Source organism: Prenolepis imparis, unplaced genomic scaffold (assembly GCF_030444845.1).
Source record: "Prenolepis imparis isolate NDT839.2.m4 unplaced genomic scaffold, iyPreImpa1.0 SCAF_9, whole genome shotgun sequence".
NCBI lineage: Eukaryota > Metazoa > Arthropoda > Insecta > Hymenoptera > Formicidae > Prenolepis > Prenolepis imparis.
The window spans coordinates 502,337-522,932 of NW_028141167.1; the positions used below are offsets into that span (position 1 = coordinate 502,337).

At 36.9% G+C, this 20,596-nt stretch overlaps 4 protein-coding genes across 12 annotated transcripts in view; 1 reads left to right on the top strand and 3 right to left on the bottom strand.

Annotated features, from left to right (window-relative positions):
• LOC145940475 (uncharacterized) overlaps positions 1 to 11,733 on the bottom strand; it is a 48,189-nt gene extending 36,456 nt beyond the window's left edge. For 8 of the 9 annotated variants that reach the window (XR_014426017.1, XM_083045665.1, XM_083045669.1 and 5 more), the window contains exons 1-4: positions 10,475 to 11,733; positions 7,341 to 7,854; positions 2,392 to 2,553; positions 71 to 590 (exon numbers count right to left, since the gene is read on the bottom strand). Coding sequence is in view for 8 of the 9 variants with exons in the window: in XM_083045665.1 (XP_082901791.1) it covers positions 71 to 590; positions 2,392 to 2,553; positions 7,341 to 7,587 (929 nt within the window). In the remaining variant the exon portion in view is untranslated. Of the gene's footprint in view, positions 1 to 70; positions 591 to 2,391; positions 2,554 to 7,340; positions 7,855 to 9,867; positions 10,024 to 10,474 lie in introns of those variants that run through there. The other variant, XM_083045664.1, reaches the window with a different exon arrangement.
• A 539-nt stretch (positions 11,734 to 12,272) lies between these two features.
• Positions 12,273 to 13,093, bottom strand: LOC145940488 (uncharacterized). Its single transcript, XM_083045705.1, is given in 2 exon segments — positions 12,273 to 12,922; positions 12,925 to 13,093. Coding segments are annotated over 2 exon segments (498 nt in total). The 5' UTR covers positions 12,950 to 13,093; the 3' UTR covers positions 12,273 to 12,449.
• A 303-nt stretch (positions 13,094 to 13,396) lies between these two features.
• Positions 13,397 to 14,738, bottom strand: LOC145940486 (uncharacterized). The gene is made up of 5 exons (XM_083045703.1): positions 14,484 to 14,738; positions 14,153 to 14,310; positions 13,986 to 14,079; positions 13,683 to 13,872; positions 13,397 to 13,603 (listed from the first exon to the last, which is right to left on the bottom strand). The coding sequence occupies exons 1-5, from the start codon at positions 14,560 to 14,562 to the stop codon at positions 13,504 to 13,506; spliced, it is 621 nt and encodes a 206-aa protein (XP_082901829.1). The 5' UTR covers positions 14,563 to 14,738; the 3' UTR covers positions 13,397 to 13,503.
• Positions 14,739 to 16,677: 1,939 nt separating this feature from the next.
• Positions 16,678 to 19,491, top strand: Kyat (Kynurenine aminotransferase). Its single transcript, XM_083045693.1, has 8 exons — positions 16,678 to 16,938; positions 17,432 to 17,568; positions 17,657 to 17,807; positions 17,984 to 18,220; positions 18,311 to 18,554; positions 18,634 to 18,800; positions 18,902 to 19,252; positions 19,345 to 19,491. The coding sequence occupies exons 2-8, from the start codon at positions 17,432 to 17,434 to the stop codon at positions 19,399 to 19,401; spliced, it is 1,344 nt and encodes a 447-aa protein (XP_082901819.1). The 5' UTR covers positions 16,678 to 16,938; the 3' UTR covers positions 19,402 to 19,491.
• Positions 19,492 to 20,596: the final 1,105 nt, after the last annotated feature.

Below are 20,596 nucleotides of genomic sequence, written 5' to 3' on the forward strand. Positions count from 1 at the left end.
AGAGAGAGAGAGAGAGAGAGAGAGAGAAATAAAAACTAGATTTCATCAGGATGAAAAGCATGTAACTCACCTTGAACGCTGTTTCTTCTTCCCAATCCTCGACAAATCGGCAGCACCTCTCTTCAGGAACAAAGGCACGAAACCATTTGATATAGACGCTTGGCCGAAACCTTCGTCCTTCTGACACGTATCCAGACTTTCGAAGCTACGGTAAGGTCTGATCTTGGGAAAATGGTCCGTCAATGTGCCAGGGAAACCATTCGGTAGCAGTCTATCGTAGTCTTGTTCCAAGCTATCGGGCGAATCGTTCTCTGCATGAGAAGCGTTCGATCGGTTGGAGTATTCCAGAGAGTCGAAGCTGTAGCTGGAGGGTGACAGGGTGGCGCAGGTCCTCTCCAAGGACTCGAACTGCAGTAGCGAGCTCGATCTGGAGGAAGCGGTGGACCTGGATGACCTCGGCGAGGCCGGATAATCGTCGTACGTCGTCACGTGCTGATGATAATGATGATCGGTGCCATAATGATCGCGACGACGTCGCTTTTTCGGCACCACCGAGTTGCACTCGCTGCCGCTACCGTCTAGCCGCTCGTCTGCCGAAAAAAATAAAAAATAAAAAATAGAAACAAGAGATGAAAATGACGATGACGATAATGACGAGAGGCACGTGAGAACATAATAGACGAGTAAAAGCGAGACGAGCGAACGTGAGTGGCCTAAACCTACTTTACTGTCGGAGATTCAGATCGCATGTGTTGTTTTTAATTCCGCGAATCTCACGTTAGGATAAATATAAAGGAGGATGTTTGACGACCCACTTTGTAAAATCGCGTCACGGAAGTGAGTTCAATCTAATGGTCGCCACTTTCGTAACCCCATGCATACCTTCCGTCAGGAAGTTACGGTTCATTCAACCGGAAGCAGCGCTAACAGCGTTATGCGCGAAGCGCCACCGGCTAGTTGATAATCGTCGCATGCGATCGATCGACGTCGATATAAAGGTGTCATCAGATGTGATCGTGACCAGTCTCAATGTATATTAATAATGCTCATTAAAATTCCATATTAAAATCTTGCCGAAGATTAAAATGTAAATTGAAATTTAATCATTTATTATGCAAGTTTCTTTTACTCGGATTTATAAAGATTTGTATCATATTATTTCATTTTTTTTTATATTTGATGGATTTATATAATTTTCATATTTTTATAAAACTTTTCTTTTATATAATTATTTATTAATAAAACTCGTTTCTACATTTAACCATCTGTGTTGGAAATTTAAATTTATTTCCGGAGAGAGAAAAAATAATCTTTTAATCTCACACTGAAGCAACGAACATTCGTTTACATAGTCTGATCCTTAGAATTTACGATTAAGAGAGTACATCGATATGTATACCCTATGTATACATTACATTAATTCGAGATCAAGTGCAATACATTCCTCGGTAAACAATCCTAGAGAGAACATTGTATCGGTAAAGCACGAAAGCTTGCGCGCGTATTAGAAAATAACTTTGCCGGTTAAATTTATCATTAAATCGATTTTTAGCAATTTATATGTTTAAAATGAATTATATGTTTATATGTTTAAAATGAATTAAAGCAAGTTTTTATTCATTAAAGTTGAATTTACGACGTTGTATTTCCGACAACACGATATTTGGAATAATTATGAGAGATAATTTATTCGTCCATTTTTAGCAGCAATTTGCATCTGTGTTTTTTGCATTATCTCGAAGCACACATGTTAAAAAGAGAAAGTAAATGCCCCTACAACACTGCAACCACGTGAAGCTGCGCGTTACAATAACTGCGTGCTCAAAGGCGTGAATCAAACAATAAGAATAATGGAATGAATTGTAATGCGATTATATTGTATATATAATTCGGTCCTTTCAATTAAATGTTTTACACATATATAATATAGATTAAATTATATTTATAATATTATAATATAATATTAATAATATTAATAAATATTATTAATATGTATATAGCTTCGTATAATTTTTAGCAAAAGAAAGGCATAAATAAAGATATATAAAGCTAAAGTTTAATTTTCAATTTCTTAATTCGATCTTTCCAATATTTCGATGGTGTAATAATCGTGACAGATAAGATCGCGAGTCTGTGGCATAATTCCCGTAATTCCGGTAATTCTCTAATAAACTATTAGGCTGCTGAGAAGAGAAAGTAAAACGACTGTGACAGAACAATGTCTTAATCTCGCGATATTCGTTTTTATAGGCAAAAAATTAGATTTTATAAGATAATCTTTTACACGCGCATCATCATATAAATATTATTAAATATCAATCAAATCATCGCAGTTGTACATGTTACATGTATGTGTATATATCTGCGTTAATGATTCGAATTTTTATGTACCTGTGGACCTCTGCTTCGCCTTGATATGAATCACACTCTCAGTTTCCGAATCGGATCCCAGCCAATATGTCGTTCCGCTGCGATCGGAATCGCTCTGAAGATCGTCGGACGTCTCCTCCAAAATTGTCTCCAGAAAATCTATTTGTTGTACTAGCACCGTATCTGTAAGCATCAACATTTCTGTTTAATAATTTATGTCAAAATTCAAGTTCACACACACAATAAAAATTTGAATTCTTAAACATACAGATTTCAAAAATAAATATAAATGTTTATTTCAAGTACTTTAATAAAAGTTTTTTTCTATTTATTTGTTTTATGTATCAATCACAGATTGTGTATACTAGTTTTGAATTCCATGTATTACACACAATTTCTGCGCGCATATTATCTTATTGTTTCATGCAAGTACGCGTTCAATAAAATAAGCAAGGTAAACTCGTCGTTGTCTTGTCATTTCGTCAAGAGTGCAGCAACTGCCCGCTTACAAAAGCAACTGAGCAAAATTCTTAACGAGAGCTCGTGACTCACTCGTTATCGAGAGAAATGTAATCATTATTACATTGGAAGATAACGTAACTGGAAGGTCATCCACCTTTTGTTTAAGCTTTCTCGGTAAAAGATGGTTTGAGGCATTTTAGATATACACATACTTTCTGGAAAATGTCGTCACTTTTTTTCAACATATAAAGTTTCTTTTTTTCTTAAAATTTTAACAAATTCTATCTTTTGAATTAAAATTTTTATATTAAATAACTATTAATATAATGTGGTTTGTGGTTAAATTTTACAAAATGCTGTAAAATTATTCAGAAATGTTTGTGCTTATAAACAAACAATATTTACGTTTCTAGGATTTCATACATACAGTTATGAGATTATGCTTTGTCGTAAAAGTTAAAATCGCTTATTCAGTAAATTTTTCAATAACAAAAATACATGCGTGATCCAACATTTTCACGCATATCTTGTGTCAAGTATACACCGAATAAAGCATTTTTTTACTCTCACGACAAAGCATAGTTTCATAATTGTATATTGACAAACTCCAGAAACGTAAACACGTTTGTTTATTCATAATATGGCTCAGCTCTGTTCGAAGTCACTGACCATCGAAGAGATGTCTGCATTTGACAGTACGAGAGGTTTGTGGATCTATCCGTTAGTCGGCAACTTCAGGTTGAAGAAGACCCGCGAGCAAAAAGATCGAGAAACTAGTTCCGCTGCGGAGAGTGAATTGAAAATATCACGCGTGATGTACTTTAACAAGTATTGTACACGTGTACTCGCGCGAGCACTTGGACATCTGTGCCTAACGGTTCGCACATTGACCTAAACACATCTCCTTCCTCCCTCTCTCTATCTCACTGAATTATTTTATTCTATTTGACGTCTTTCGATAAATACCAATTTTTTCCAATTCAGCCCGAGAGAGTGAAACTAAGAAATAAGGCGAAATATCACGAATGCAATGGGTTAACAATGGTCAATTGGCCGCTCTCGTGCGCGGTGTAGGAACGTAAAGTTTTGTATACGTTCCCGCCTTCTCCCATCACGATGCGCGATGAATGATGGCGTGAACAGTTAGCCGTAGCTGGGAACGGGATGTTGCATAGTTGCACGATGCAACGCTAGAATGCATTCTAAACCGCGAACGACTGCGCGTTCTCTTGCGGAAAAGTCACAGGCGCTCTGCTCTTATCTCCCTTCATCTTATTGAAATAGTTGCATAATAAAATCGCGCTGTACTTAACATTTGCATCGTGCGTCGCTCTCTCTTCTCTCCAGCTGATTTACGATCAAAGAGCCAAGAGGGAAGAATCAACGCGCAGAGTCCGAATTTAGAGAAATTTTCGCTCTGTATTTCTTTTCGCGGAGATTTCTAAAATAAGATATACGCGAAAGTTTGTCGCGTTTTTTAATAAAAAAAAGACGAAAGTAAATAGTCGAGAGAATAGATGCGCAGAGAGTCGAGATCGAGAAGATCTTTCCCTGAGAAATTGCATGTAACTTTCCAGGCGAGTGGGCGACGAGATAATGCTATCGAAATAAACTTTGCACATCTGCATCGGGAATGCTTGAATCGCGATCACAGAGCGATTTGCAAGTCAGAGCGCGAAAGATTAATGAATGAAGCGAGAAGAGTATATAACACATTAATATGATAAAATTTATTTGACATGTATGCTTTCTTACGAGTCAAGCGTCAATATTTTATATCGACGTTTTATCATGTTTAATTATGTAATAATTGCTACGTTTTGACGCAAAATCTTGATAAAAAAATTATAAATATTAACCAAAATACTTGAAAGATTAATCGAAGACATGAGAGTCGTCCACAATCGATTACACGCGAATCCAAGATACACAAATAGCACGATCGGCATGCACTAAATCACTAAATCATTGATCGGTCGACCGATCAATTAATCCCAATAATTATAGAGCTGGTTCGTTCGAATGACGCAAGACGCGTTCTTATATGTGTGTATAGATGCACCTGATTTCCGTCACATCTTGAATCATCAAAGCAGGTACAGGCGGCGGAAAATGTTACATGCGCGCAAAAAATTGTGCTCGTTAACTATATATATATTAATATCAATTAAATTAATTTAAATATAATTATTGATAAATTTAAAAATTTATTTCATTCAATTAAACTAAAATAGATTTCAGATTGAATTTACGAAAGAAGAAATTTCCTTGCAAATTTGACACATCCGGTTATCGAGACTAACAATAAAATTCTGTGCGAGTCGCTTGCCTTCCCTCGCAAGTGCCAAATGCGACGTTAGACACGTCAATGAAAGAAGATACGTCATTAAATGGAATTAAATGTCTCTAACCATGTGAGGCCGGATCTCGCCTCTCCTCTTCAGCGATTGCGAGAGCGGGTCGCTGGAGCGCAATTTGTCTTGCACGAGTGCGGATGCACGCACCACTATGCAATGCATTATGGCGGGGCCACCTGTTGCACTGTTGCAGTCGTCTGCTGCCTGTTGCCTTTCCGTGACTAACGGACGAGAATAAACCACGTCGGGACTTACATAAAAATAATCAGCTCGACTAGCCGATCTTTTCAAGAGCCTTTCAGCGGATATTAGCGATAGCTCTATGATGCATACGCCAGAACCCGCCGGAATGCCAAAGAGCTTCTCTTCAGGTTTATCTTTATCTCGAACTAAAATGTTTTTTTCCTTCTCTAAACCCTCTCTAAAACTTCTCGAGCGCATCACCGAGAATTATTTAGTTTTATCTAACGAGGAACTTAAAGTAATATTAAAGATGTATATAATTATATCAAAATTCAATTAATGCGACGCATTGTAACAAATTATTTTAATTTTTGAGTCACATTTTATGATAAATTATTTCGAGAATTATTTATTTTAATTTCTATCTTTAATGTGTTGAGACTTTCTTCATCCTAAACCAGTCTTTCGAAGCGAATGATAGAGTAAACAGAGCGGATCATTTTTCTCGCGCAGATATTACTCGACCGATCTTACTCACTCTCCATTTCTCGCTTTGTTTGTTAGCAGCTTGCTTACTAATCGATGATCGTGCATCTGAGACGTTAATTCACGTGATATGAAACTCGAGTAATTTTCTCATGGCGAATCGGTTAGTCATCGTTACTCTATTGTCTAATAAAATCTTTCTCTCTCTTTAATTTTTGTCAAAAGAAAACTTTGCTCTCCAAAATTCATTAAGACATGATGGGAAAAGAACTAGTGAGTTCGAAACATTAAGGGCGATTAAAAAATCCAAAGGATCTTGTTTCTTAATTATTATTGTCAATCGTTACGTGTTTTTTTAAAACCGACTTTCCGTGTGTGATCGTAATTTCCACGATCGAACCTTGATTCGAAGATAAATAACCGATTGGCATTGCTCACGCGTATTATATCAGAAAGCAAAATGCATTATTTCCAACAATTTCCCGGAGCCTTCTCAAAGCTGCCGCCACCTCGTCTATTACGCTCTAGATATCAACGATGAGGCCGATATCATTACCACGATTTCCAGCGGCTTTAGAAAACAGGGCGACTTTGCATACAGATCGTTTTTTAATAACACGTTGCTTTCTACTTGAACGTGAATGAAAGACGCCGAAAAAATGCGCGCGCGTTCTCCAACTTTTACAAAACTTTTTGTGTTACTCATTTAATCGTAATTTATCATTGTTTGTTTTATATCGATATTAATTTCCATTAAAACTTGATACGCACTATACATTTCTTATAAAAGATACTTAAAATAATATCATAATAATATAATAAATTTAAATATTTACTATACAAAAGAGAGAGAGAGAGACACTTTAGAACCAATTCAATCTTAAAAATAGATTGAACAAGTATTATGAATATTATAAAACACTTCCTTTCCCAAGCTCTGATATATAATTTCGGATTGAAAGGGTCAATCGCTTAGTGTGACGAGCCGCGAGTGACGACCTAGATCACTATAATCGCGCCTAGAATTGTGTCGAGAAGAACGATTTAACAGTACCCCGGTCTGTTGTTCTACACCCGCTCTCGAAATAGAGATTCACACGCGATGAAAGAGAAAAGAATCCTTTTTTTTTGTTTGCACCCAAGATTCTACAAGAAATTATTATTTCTGTGCTTATCGTGGCGAAGAACTATAAATAGTAAACTCTAATTATAGAAAACGATGACGAAACGATGACGAGAGACGAAAACACATTAGAAGATAAAATCAAAATAAATTAGCTAAATAATATATGTGTTAATATATGTGTTAATATGTCGAAATAATTAGAATGTTGAACTCTTTCTACGCTTTAGGAGTAGACGCGAATAATCAGACGTCAACGTTACGAAGAAAGAGAAAGAAAGAGAAAAAAACAAGAGAAGAAAAGAGAACGCACGTGCGTGTGAAAAAAAACAAACAGGAAAAAAGAGGGACGCACGAACCATTAGCCCGTAGATCCTCCAAGTGTGTCGGCTGAAAGTGGGAATGATGCTGCAGCTGGAAACCGTAGGCCGGAAGCCAGGGATTCGGTCCGTTCACCAAGTCTATATCGGCAGTGGACTCGACACAGTCCAGGGTCAAGGCCGCCGAGTCCGCTTCCTCCTCCTCGTCCGCGGCGACGCTCGTCGTCGTCGGCGTCGGCGTCGACGTCGTCGTCAGCGTCGCGGTCGAATCGCTCCCGTTCATCATCGTGCGATGATGACGATTCCTCGCCTCGTCCACGATCGGCACCGACGATCGTTAGCAGCTCCGACGAACTGTAAACCCCCTTTCCGCCTCTCCTTCATATCCCTCCACTATACGAATGCAGCACCGGAAGCCGCGCCGTTTCTTTCCGGCCGGGGAGGGAACGTTCTGATGTGATTCGGCGTCAGATTCGGCGTGATTTCGGCATCATCCAGATCCGGACGTCGAACCCCTTTTCCATTCGAACGTGCCCGCGCTGGCTGGAGACAACTGAAATGAAAATATGACTCGGATTAGCTTTTCGAAACGAAAAAGAGATTAACCTGCTTTCAGAAAAATAAGGCAATTAAGATTATTCGATAAAAAGTGACTCAAAAATAATGAGTCATCAACACGCTCATTACTAAATTAATTATATTGATATTCTCAGATATCTACGCGTGCATTCTTTAGATTTTTCTCTTCTTTCCAATTCTTTTTGGCCTTTTCAAGATTTAAGATTTCAAGATCTATGACTTGAGATTTAACATCATCTCCGAGAGACTCCCTCAAACTTTCCCCAGTGGAACTCTCAGACTCTCTGGCTGAGATACACGAAGGAATTTGCGATGGAATCCGTTCGCGATTCATCGGCCGGGAGGGATCGCGAAAGATCCTCGAGATCCTACTCCCGCGAGAGAGAAAGAGAGAGAGAGAGAGAGAGAAAGAGCGGCCTGCATCTCTCCTGCTTCTAGGAGTACGCCTTTTAACGAGCGTGCGTATATAGCCGGGGTACAGGTACAGGCGTTAAATATTGCCGCGAGCCGCGAGGATTTACATGACACGGCGGCGAAGGGAATCCTTTACTCAGGTGGGAGTTACGTTTGTGTAATTGGATAAAGATCGCGCGGGTCGTCGCCCTTCTCTCCCTTCCTCTCTTTACCCCTCTCATCCTCTCGCTCGTTCTTCTCCCTCGCGATTCCACGCGAGCGGCAGAAATGTTATTACTGCCGTATTTCTTTCGGCGGACAGACCGAGTGGTTTGAGGTCTACGATGCATACAATGCGAGATGCGACGCCCTTGACGATCTTCCAAAATAAATCGTCATAAAGGAATGCTAAAGGAGGCTAAAAAAAGGATCGAAGAACAAAGTAGAAAAAAACAAGGCACCAAGAGGATATAAATTGCCCGAAAATTATAAATTATGTAAAGTAAATAAATAAAATATAAAAATAAATATAAATAATAAATAAATGAATAAAATATATCTAAATAAATAAAAAAACTAATTTAAAAACCAATTAATACCCAATATAAATTTAATGATATATAGATATCGCGTATATCTTTTTCCGATCCGATAATACAATTTTAATTTTGCAACTACTTGAGTAGCTATATATGTATAATGACGATTATAGAGAATACAAAGATAATCGCTAAGCAACTTGCTTCTGACTTTTTAATCCGAGCGAGAAAAGAGAGACCAATCGGGCAACCGATGAATGCACTCCCCGATCGAGATAATCGCTATCGCCATTCACGCTTCGTGATAACGTCCTTGGCGATTTATTTCAAAGGCATAGAAAGTATCGCGATCGTGAAAGAGAACCGGAAAAAATGGTCGCTGACAAATGTCGTGTCGGAGAATATAAAGATCGCGCGATTTACATTTTTATTGCTCGCAAACTACGTCATATTCTACATTTTTCACGGATATTAATCGCGAGAATATTTCAATGCGCAAACGTCGCTGAATTTATTCTCACCTAGCGATGTATACGATTAATAAATCGTACTTTAATCTTCTTTCAAGCATTGATCACGTTTTTAATTAATAATTAATACCTCATGCGCGATATCGAATCCAAATAAAAAAATGCAATGAAATATCGATCGGATATCGATCTTTTGAGCGTTATTACTGGTTGCGATAAACCGTGTAGCGGAAATTGCGAATCGCTAATCCAAAAATTGCATTCGCACACTCTCCGTGGCATTTTACATGTCACTGTATATATTTCCAATGCACGTCCGACTACACGAGGACTTTCACTTTATATAAATGCCTTTTCCTATTACACCGACAGGCACGACTTAAATATTTTTTTAATCACTGTATAGAGATGCTTCAAAGATTTTCAAAAATATAAAGAGACCATTGCATATTTTTTTTATAAGTATATAAAAATAGCAAAAGTATCTCAAGTCTCGAAAAGTCAAGGATGCGTAGATTTTTAAGAATACTTGAAAATTTTTTAAAAAAATTTAAAGAATTAAAAAATAAAAGAGTTTGTAAAAACCTTTTACACGAAGTTCAAGACACGAGGATTCCGAAAACTTGAACCGCAGAGTTTTCAAGGAGAGTTTTTATTTCACTCCATCGTTGGCGATTCCGCAACACGAAAGAACGGCAACGCGCGTAGCAAAACGACCGTGAAGAGAAACAAAACGCGAGAGAGATACGAGGAGAGAGAGAGAAAGAGAGATAGAGTTGTTATCCGGAGAACGCGGTAGAGGGAGGAAGAAAGAGAGAGAAAGAGAGAGAAAGAGAGAGAAAGAGAGAGAGAGAGAGAGAGAGAGAGAGAGAGAGAGAGAGAGAGAGAGAGAGAGAGAGAGAGAGAGAGAGAGAGAGAGAGAGAGATGGACAGGACGCCGCATAAATAGACACAATCGTGCAGAGCGAGAGAGAACGAGAAAACGAGATGGCACGTGAATGTGAAGAGAAAAAGAGAGGACTACAAAGAAAACGACGCTGCAGCGCGATAAAAGAGGATACACAGAGAGGCTACGGCTACAATATATACTTGAGAGCGAGAGAGAGCGAGAGAGAGCGAGAGCGAGCGAGAGAGAGAGAGAGAGAGAGAGAGAGAGAGAGAGAGAGAGAAGTGCGGCGGCGCGGATATCTACCTGTCAGCGTGCACACATTCCACTGATCCCGCGACGTGTCCGCGTGCCTGTCTTCTCGTCGACGTGTTATTTTACCACGTCGCGAGCGTTCACTCGCATGCGCTACCACGTCGTCGCTTCCACCACGTAAAACTACACACTTGTCTTGTCCACTTCTCTTTGTCGAAAGCGAATCGCTCCGTCGCGTCGAGCGACGTCAAACCGGTGACGTGCCGCGACGCGCGAACATGGCGCACTCACAGGTCGATCCACAGGTTCTTCGATCGAAGCGCACGCGGAGAAACGTGGCGCGAAATGTCGTCGTCGTCGTCGTACCCAGAGAATTGTCGCTTCTCGTGCCTCTCGTTCGCGAAACCGCGTTTATTCGTGATTTTCGTCTCGTTTTGTTCACGACGAAACGACTCTTCGCAACACGGACCGAAGAACGCGTCGCGACCAACTTCAGACAGCTTTAGGCACCGCGGTGTAAATAATACTACGAGGAAAACGCGTTACTTTCGTCCGCAGCCGCGGCCACGCCGGCCAATCCCCACTCACGCCACGCGACCACATGGTAGGAATCGCGACCAATCGGAAGACGCGAAATCACGCGCAACCGCATTTCGACGCGGTGGTGTTCGTAAAGCCATCTGTCGGCTCGATCCTGGCACGAACAATTTCACGCGATCAGATCGCGTTCGAGAGTAAATCATTCTCCTCGCGGTCAGTTTCAAATTTTGAAAATATTTTTAGCCGTTTCTCCGCGATGAGTTTCAATCTTTATGTCGCAGAAAATGTATTAGTCTTGATACGATTTAATACATTATTTTAATTATTTTAATAAATTATGACTTATTATTTCATTATGTACTTGAGCTCTTACTCAATACATAAAATGTACACATTTCCTTCTAATTTCACACGTAATTAAAATAATATTTTAAAATAATCGAGTTAAATACTGTGCTAGCATATCGCAAACGTTTTAAGAAAGATGATACATCCGATCGATCAAGAGATACGAAGAACGCGTAAAGAGAGAGAACTTAACCGCGTGGCCATGAAACATTGACGGTTGTGTATTCGGTGTCGGTGACCTAACTCGAGAAAAGAAACGAAATCGAAGCTCGGTTACGTATTCGTGCCATTCACCCGGAATCTGTTTCGGAGTCGAATTTCAAGACCATCGAATTTATATCGGATCGTCGAGTACTCCTTGACATCTTCATTTTCTATCCTCCGGACTTTAGATATATAAAGTCACGCGCGCGCTGTCACTTTCTGCAAATAATTGAAACGAGAAATTTATAAAAGAAATTTATTATTGATGCGCGCATAATTATTATATATATTATCTTAAATTAAAATACCAAAATATCATTTATCTTAAAATATAACGCGAATACTTTTTCTTCGTACCTTCAAAATTCTCAGGTTAGCAACAAAATCAAAAAACTTGCGCCGAGCATCTTTACGAGGAATACTTTTCGACACTTATCGCTGTTTTGGGAAGCGACATTTCTCACCTCAGTCTCTGAAAGTTTTTGTTTTTACAATAATATAATATTTACAAAAAGTTAAAATTTGTCGAGATAAAAAAATGGAAAAAAATGTATATAACTTATATTTTGAAAAAAATTCTGCGAATAGTACAATATATATTTTTTCGCGTTTAATTTAGCATGGCTAATAAACCTTTTTGATTTCGTTAATTTAATTTAAAAATATCTGTAAACAAAAAAAAGAAAAAAGGATGAGATGTTCCTCTCTCCTCGACGCATCCTCACCGTAATCGTAATATTGCAGCGATTCCGTCGACTCGTCCTCGCATTCCTCGGTGCCTGATCTAATCCTTACGACTTCCTCTTCGCGTCTCTCGCGTTCTCCGACCTTATCTCCAAACGGCACGTAACCGGATCTCACCACGCGACTCCTGGACCCACTTCTGACGGCGGCTGCGACCTGGAAAACGCGGCAAGAATTTTGTCCTTCAATACTAACCGTAATCGTAGATCTCGCTGGGTTCCTCGTTCACCGTTTCTTCCTCGTTTTCGTCTGGCTCTTCGGATTCTTCGTTCATATTTTCGTCATCAATCTTGTCCTCGTCATCTTCGTCTTCCTCTTCTTCCTCATCTTCCTCCCCTTCTTCATCATCTTCATCTTCGTCATTCTTTACAGCTGAACGATAAGATCTGCTCTCGTCAAGTTGATTTCGAAATTGATGGCGTTTTCGAGCGACATTGTAATCGTTGCTGCGATACGCTTGCTTGATCCAGCGTGGATGTTCTAAAAGACGACGTCGTGGTGATAGTACAAAACTCTCGTAAACTTTAGGTTCTACATATGGGACATATCCGTGAATGTTTTCGATAATTATGGTTGATGCAGACAATCTTGTAAAGTCCCAATCGAGCACATCGCCGACAAAATAAATGCGTGACAGAACTAAAAATATTGATAAGAGAACAAACATAAACATAGCCTGAGCTTTATCATCGATTAATAACGATGCGATTGAATGTAAGCGCGATTAGATCTATCATAGATAAATAATCGAATTGCAATCGCGACCCACTCGAAAGAGACTTCGTCAAATATCACACAAATTAAAATCAATTTTTATATAATTGCCTTACAACTTATTTTATAAATAAAATATTAAGATTATATATATTATAATATTAATCAATATTGTATTATAATAGTATATTTTCTCTAAAGAATATGTATCTTTTATATATCTTCTATATATATATATAAATATAGAAACATATCATTTCTTGTATTATAATGTATTAAATTAAAATATTTAATTGTGAACTTAAAGCAAGTTTTGCTCAATGTAAAAAAATAACTTTCTATTTGATATAAAAGATATAAGTATTTTATATATATATATAAAATATAAACTATGAATACATATTGTCAATAAATATATGTGTATATATATATGTATATATATATATGTATATATATATATGTATATATATATTTATTCACAATATGTCTAATCAAACATCTAACATAAATTTTTGCATTTGCTTCCAAATCTAAGCAGGGTTTTTTTCCAGGTACACTTTTGTCACAAAATCAGTGCGACATTGGTTTAAGTCTATATAATCTGTACTGGTACATCCTACCACAGGACATCTATAAACATGATACAAATACAGTGTAATACATGCTGCAGTATATATTCCTATATCTAGCATTGTGTAAATAAATGTACCTGGTATTTTTATTTTTTTGTAACATTGCAATAAGGCTTTCTTTATCATACACGTGACCGCAGACTGTATTTCTCACTGGATTGGTCATCCTTGTTTTTGTTATTGGATCTATTACATTTATTTCGCTACCTGTCAATCGCAACTCTGCGTCTGTGTCGTCTAGCTCGTTATTCGCTAAATCTTCATTAGCTAAAAAATTTATTAAAATGCAGATATTACGCTGGAAAAAAATGTATACTATTCTCAAGGAAGAAATATCTCAAATATATACTTTAAACTAGAATTTCTACTTTAGCAATTACCTTGAAGCAATCCTTCGATCTGACGATCATACTCCAGTAGTCTGTTACATTGCGATGAATCAACTTGGATATTAGATATAGCTTCCTTATATTCCTGTTGTAAACACAGCAAATATGTAAAATCTTATAAAGCTGAAAACTCCCTTCAGATTAACATCTCGTCTTACATTTAGAATGTCTTCGACCTTTCTGGTTTCTGGGTCAAAAGCGATTTCCTGTTGCTGTCTGATCACATTTGCAGCCGTTAATCTTGCAGATTCGTCACAGCTTTCTTTTAAGATATCTCTCAATTGCCCCAATATTTTTTTCCGTTCTTCACCATCGACTGAAAAAATATTATTTATTTTTCTAATGTCTCCTTCTAGAATACACTATATATTCTGGTTTTTATTATATTGCATCTTCTAAAAATATGAAAGAAAAACCTGTAAAAATGCAGATACTCGGAAAAAAAATTGTGTTTTTACAAATGTATTTCTAACCTCGCTAGAATCTTACCGTAATATTTCATAATATTAGTCGCCGTTTTCACAAAACAATCATCAAGGGTCTCTATTATTTGCGTAGACTGTGCCATTTTATATAATACTCTGATTGTTTGAAATATATCAACACCAATTTGTCAAATTTTTTTCAGCACTTTTAACCGGTTACTAAACAAACTGGCGCCATTCCATAAACTGTCCTGATTGGTGAGAATGTTTCGAACGAAGCAGTAGCAAAATTTATATATCTATCTATCAACTTGTATAATTAATCTACGAATTTTGTGTTGTAAACTATATATATTTTATATTTTATATGTCATTTTATATTTTATTTGTGAATATTATTCCCTATTATTCCGAGATATAAAAATTGAAAAATACAAAAACTCACTTTGAGTTTTGCGAGTCTTTCATAATGGCCGCATTCAGCAGACTCAACCGCTAAGTAGCAATCGAACGTGATTGGTTTCTACTTTCAGATCCAGCCAATCAGCATCGAATGACATCGGAAAATTGCTCAACTGTTGAGTCTGCTGAATGCGGCCAATTTCGTCGATGACGTAATTTAGGCCGGTATTCATAGTCAGTTCTTATATTTAAGACTGTCGAAATAAGAACGGACTATGAATACCGGCCTTAGAATTGCGCGCGAATAAAAGGAACAGCTATTATATGAATCTATATCATTCGATAAATCGAAGGTGGACTACTGAGAAGTGAAAGTCGTTAGCCTTTGCCTTTCATTTTTTATTCGGCACATCGGAGATCAGAGATCAGAGTAAGTATATCCATCATGAGAAACATCACGGTTTTCTTCGCGCTCTCGGTAAGCTCTCTCTTCCTCTCTTCCACCAATCCTTTATTCTTTTATAATCTTCGAAAAAATATGTATAATAAAATTAATAAATAAATATAAAATAAACAACAAATATAATAGGATTTAGGCCCGTTCTACAATAGGTGTCGTAAGTCATAAGACGTAAGAATTGACCAATCATAGTTGAATTCGAGAAGAATAATGGACTGTGATTGGTCAATTCTTACGACTTACGACTTACGACACCTATTGTAGAACGGGCCTTAAACATTTACGCTCTCGATATACAATTTTACACGAGAAAAGTCGATATATATTATCTCATGACCACATTTTCACAAGACATTTATTATATTATAATTTTATATAATTTAATCTAGATATTAAGAACGAATTATTTAATAATATTGCACTTGTAATTAAATTTCTGTAATTTGCTTAGGGTGCATTTTCACTTGACGCTGTGACGCTGGATTTCAGCGTCAAGCATCAATAAAAACAAATTGACGTTAGCGTCTGTTGACGCTGGCGTGAAAACAGCCTAGCGTCCAAATTACAACTATGACAAGCGTCTCGTTCTTCGTTCTCTGAAAGCTGAACAAATCAAGCTTTTTCTTCTTGACGCTAGCGTCACAAATCAGATCACGTGATCAATTAGACGCTAGCGACAAATTGATAGTGAAATCGCAGCACCCTTATATTAAAATTAAATCAAACATTATATTAAAATTAAATCAAACATTAACTGGTTAACTTCACTTCGCTCACCGATATATACAAAGTGCAACTAACGCATTTGATATACAACTGACAATGAGATTAAATTAAATTAACGCTTAAACTGACGCTACAAATATTTGATCGATCAATCGGGATGGAGAAATCCTTATCTCTTTCGCTCTGATCAATCAAATGATTCAAATGATAGAAATGATTGAAAAATTCACGTGCCATAACAGTAGGAAGGAGGAATAAAAACACGGCTCACAGACGTAATAAAATACGTAGATGGAACATCAGCCACCGATATGCGCGCGCGTTCGACTTTAACCTTCAAGTGGCGCTGCGTCACGTGGTCGCGCGGCGGTCGGAATTCGGCGGCGCGGAGTGGGGATGAGTGGTGGGGGGATGCGCGCGCGGCGCACGGCGCACCCCCCACCACTCACCCCCACTCCGCGCCGCCGAATTCCGACCGCCGCGCGACCACGTAACGCAGCGCCACTTGAAGGTTAAAGTCGAACGCTCGCGCATATCGACACGCGCTCTCTCCCTCTCGCCGTAAGCTAATCGACGAATCACAGTCGAGCATTCTCTAAAGTCCCTAGAACATATGGAGGCTAATCGCGGAATTTTCCAGCGCAACTTTGCGTAGAGAGTTTCCCTTCGTTGTTTTCTTCGCTGTCTTCGTTATCCATCGACCAGTAGCTCGAACTCGTCTCACGTGATTAGAAATTCCTCTCCCCTCGCAGTGTTTACGTTCTTTTTTTATTTTATTTATCTGCCACTTGTTACACTTGTTATATAAGTCACTGACACGTCCACGTTTATTTCGTTCGTTGCATTGAGATATCGATTTTGATCTGTGTGTCTTTTCTCAAACGTTTATTTCATCTCGTTTTCTATATCCAGCGATACAGCGAAAAATTGAGTACGTACTTGTCGTAATTTGTAATAATTCTGATTCGCTCTTGCCTCTGATATATGTTGTACGATTAACCATGTTCGTGTTCTTGAGAACTAAATTATTCGTAAAAGATGGGCTAATGAAATACAATTTACAATGGCGATAGCATATCTTTCTGCAAATTGAGTTTCCCGCCATAACACGATATTACTGATTACATAAGTTTTTATTGTTACATATATTTATTACTTTTGTATATAATATTGATTTGTATTTTTAAACAAGTATTTTAATCATGACGATATTATTGAAAATTAACACACGGTAGTTTAACCTTGTGTTTAATCTTATCGTAAATAAAAGATGATTTCACATAATATTGTTGATATTCTATTGAATATCTGTTTGACATTCAAACTTTGAACTGCTATAGAATTATGATGAATCATTCCAATAACATTATATATCAATGTATCATTGATATATAATCGACTTTGCTTGTATTATCTGTGTCTAGATGCTAGCAAGAGTCAGTTTCCTGACAGCAGCGAGGAAGAGTGCTTCGTTTAATACAGTAAGAAATATCAGAAGCATTGCTGAAATGTCCAAGTTTGATCTTCCCAATCGTTTAAAGGGCAATGAGAAATCTGTCTGGTAAATAATGATATAACTTTAACAAATAATTTCTTTTTGTAACAAATATGAAATTTTATTATTGTATCGCTTACATTTATTTGCTTAGGGTGGAATACATCCAGCTCGCTCTGCAGTATAAGCCGCTGAATTTGGGCCAAGGATTTCCTGATTATTATGCACCAGAAAATGTAACCAACGCTTTGGCTGCTATTGCCAAAAGTGATAATCCATTATTGCAACAATATACTAGAAGCTTTGTAAGTATCTATGTATTTATTTTTAATTCAATTTAAATATTTGTATAAATTACAAATATAATATTACCAAGATAATTATTATTGATAAACAATAATCAACAATGATGATAAAATTATCTCACTCCATATAAATATAAATTTTATACTTTATTGATATAAATGTAAATATATTGCAGGGTCATCCAAGATTAGTAAATGCAATTGCAAAACTCTACTCCAAGCTCATTAATCGTGACTTAAATCCAAACAAAGAAGTGTTAGTAACTTCTGGTGCTTATGAAGCATTATATGCCACTTTACAAGGTCACACTAATCCTGGAGATGAATGGATCATTATCGAACCCTTCTTTGACTGTTATGTACCTATGGTGCAGAGTGCCGGAGGTATTCCCAGATACATAGCACTAATACCGGTAAAGATTTTGAATAATGCAAGCGAAAACTTTTTATACATATTGAAAATATATGTATAATTTAGTATTATTTGTTTTTCTGTTTTACAGAAAGTTACATCAGGTACGGTCACTTCTGGCGATTGGGTCTTTGACAGGAAAGAGTTGGAAAACCTTTTCAACGACAAAACTAAAGGCATCATCGTCAACACTCCACATAATCCGACAGGAAAAGTGTTTACATTGGACGAATTACAGTTTATTGCCAATCTCGCGAAAAAATGGAATACTCTTGTGGTTTCTGATGAGGTTTACGAGCACATCGTTTATGAACCATATAAGCACATAAGAATTGGTAAGAATTGTTATGTATTTAACAATACGAATATAAAATCTTGAATATCGTTTAAAAAATTATTTCTTATTTTAATCAGCAACATTGCCCGATATGTATGAACGCACAATCACGATCGGATCGGCGGGCAAAACATTCAGCGTTACAGGTTGGAAAATAGGTTGGGCTTACGCACCAGAAAATTTGTTGTATAATCTACAAGTGATACATCAAAACTCTGTGTACACCTGTAATACACCGATTCAGGTAATTTCTTCAAAACAGAAATAATATTTCCTAATTGTACAGTTCAATTGTATTCTTTAATAGAAAATTAAATTAATTATTCATCTTTATTTCCATTTAAGGAAGCGGTGGCTATTGGATTCGAATTGGAAATGGAACGCTTTAACCAACCGGATTGCTACTTCCATAGTCTAGCAAAGGAGCTGTTACCGAAACGCAACTACATGGCGAAATTTCTTCAGGAAGTCGGTATGGTGCCGACGATACCCGAAGGTGGTTACTTTATGGTCGCCAACTGGTCTGCTTTGGAGAATAAAGTAAACCTGCACGAAGAGACGGACGAGAACAAGGACTACAGGTTTACTAAATGGATGACGAAGAACGTCGGTCTCCAAGGTATTCCCCCCTCAGCGTTTTACGGTCTTGAACACAAGCATCTAGCAGAGGATTATGTACGATATTGCTTCATAAAGGTAAGCCCTTTTATCGTAAAGGTGAGTGCTATAATTTTAATTAAGATGCGACAAACTTTTACACGTTTGTTAAATATCAATCGTTTTAACAGAAGGACGAAAATTTGAAGGCGGCTGCCGATATCTTGAAGGAATGGGTGTCTAAATAATCGAAATTATGTTTATACACACACAATGCTTACAATATATGTGTGTATATATGTTTGTATATTCGCTCATTATATTTGTCTCGTATTTTGCATTGATTTGATTAATATTTTATACATTGTTTTCATATGAATAATTTATTAGCAATTAGAAAGATGCTATAACTGAGATTTGCAATTCTTGCAGAAGTATATAATTCAAAAATTCCTTTTTATCTTCAACCCGTTTGTATATGTAAATATACTTATATAATAGCGGAGTTGTGAAATATATACTTATATAATATTAAATTTATATATAATATTTATATAGTATAGAGAGATATACTTATATAATATTAAATTTATATATAAAGTTTTGTAAATTTTTATATAATATACTTTTGCGCGATTTATGTGTGGTTATCGGATTTTATAATCGTCGAATAACGTCAAACAATGTTATTGCCAAGTCGATTTAGGGCAGAGTTTCCTTGAAGCCATTTTTTGGCATCTATCGTGTCAGCTCCGAATGTTTTACCGCATCTACAAAGTAAAGATATTTTATTGAAAAAAATATGTCTTTGATATTAAGATCCTCGGATTATTGAATCCTTGAGAGTCTTTCCTTCTCTTTGGACTCGTACTCGAATCCTTCGATCATTGTATCCTTTAATCCTGATTTTTCGAATATTTAGACACCTTGATTGATATATCCTCGGATCCTTATATTTATATCATAATGCAATTAATTAATTAAACTTGCCTGAATATTGCTCCGGGAATATGCCCGAGATAATTCGGTATTATTCCCACATGTTTATGATAAATTTCACTGGGCTGGATAAGTAACGGGGGATCGGGACAAGCAATAATCGTCGGTTCGTATTCTATACCTTGTCCCATTCGATAACTTGTAAAATCGCACAATAGGCTGTCAGACAATGAGACAATCGATTTTCCGATATGTGTATGATCGTGAATCGCGTATCCTTTGCGGAACAAAGCCGTGATAACTATTTGTTGCCAATTTTTTTTAAATTATGCCTTGTACAAAAAAAGTAAATAAGTACAAATCTAGATGTTACATAAATTTCATAAGTTTATATTGAAATAATTTATATAAAATTTACAAATTATTATTTTGATATAGAAATTATACAAATTATTTAAATTTTATATAATTATATCGCACAAAAAAAGAGATATATAGATTGTA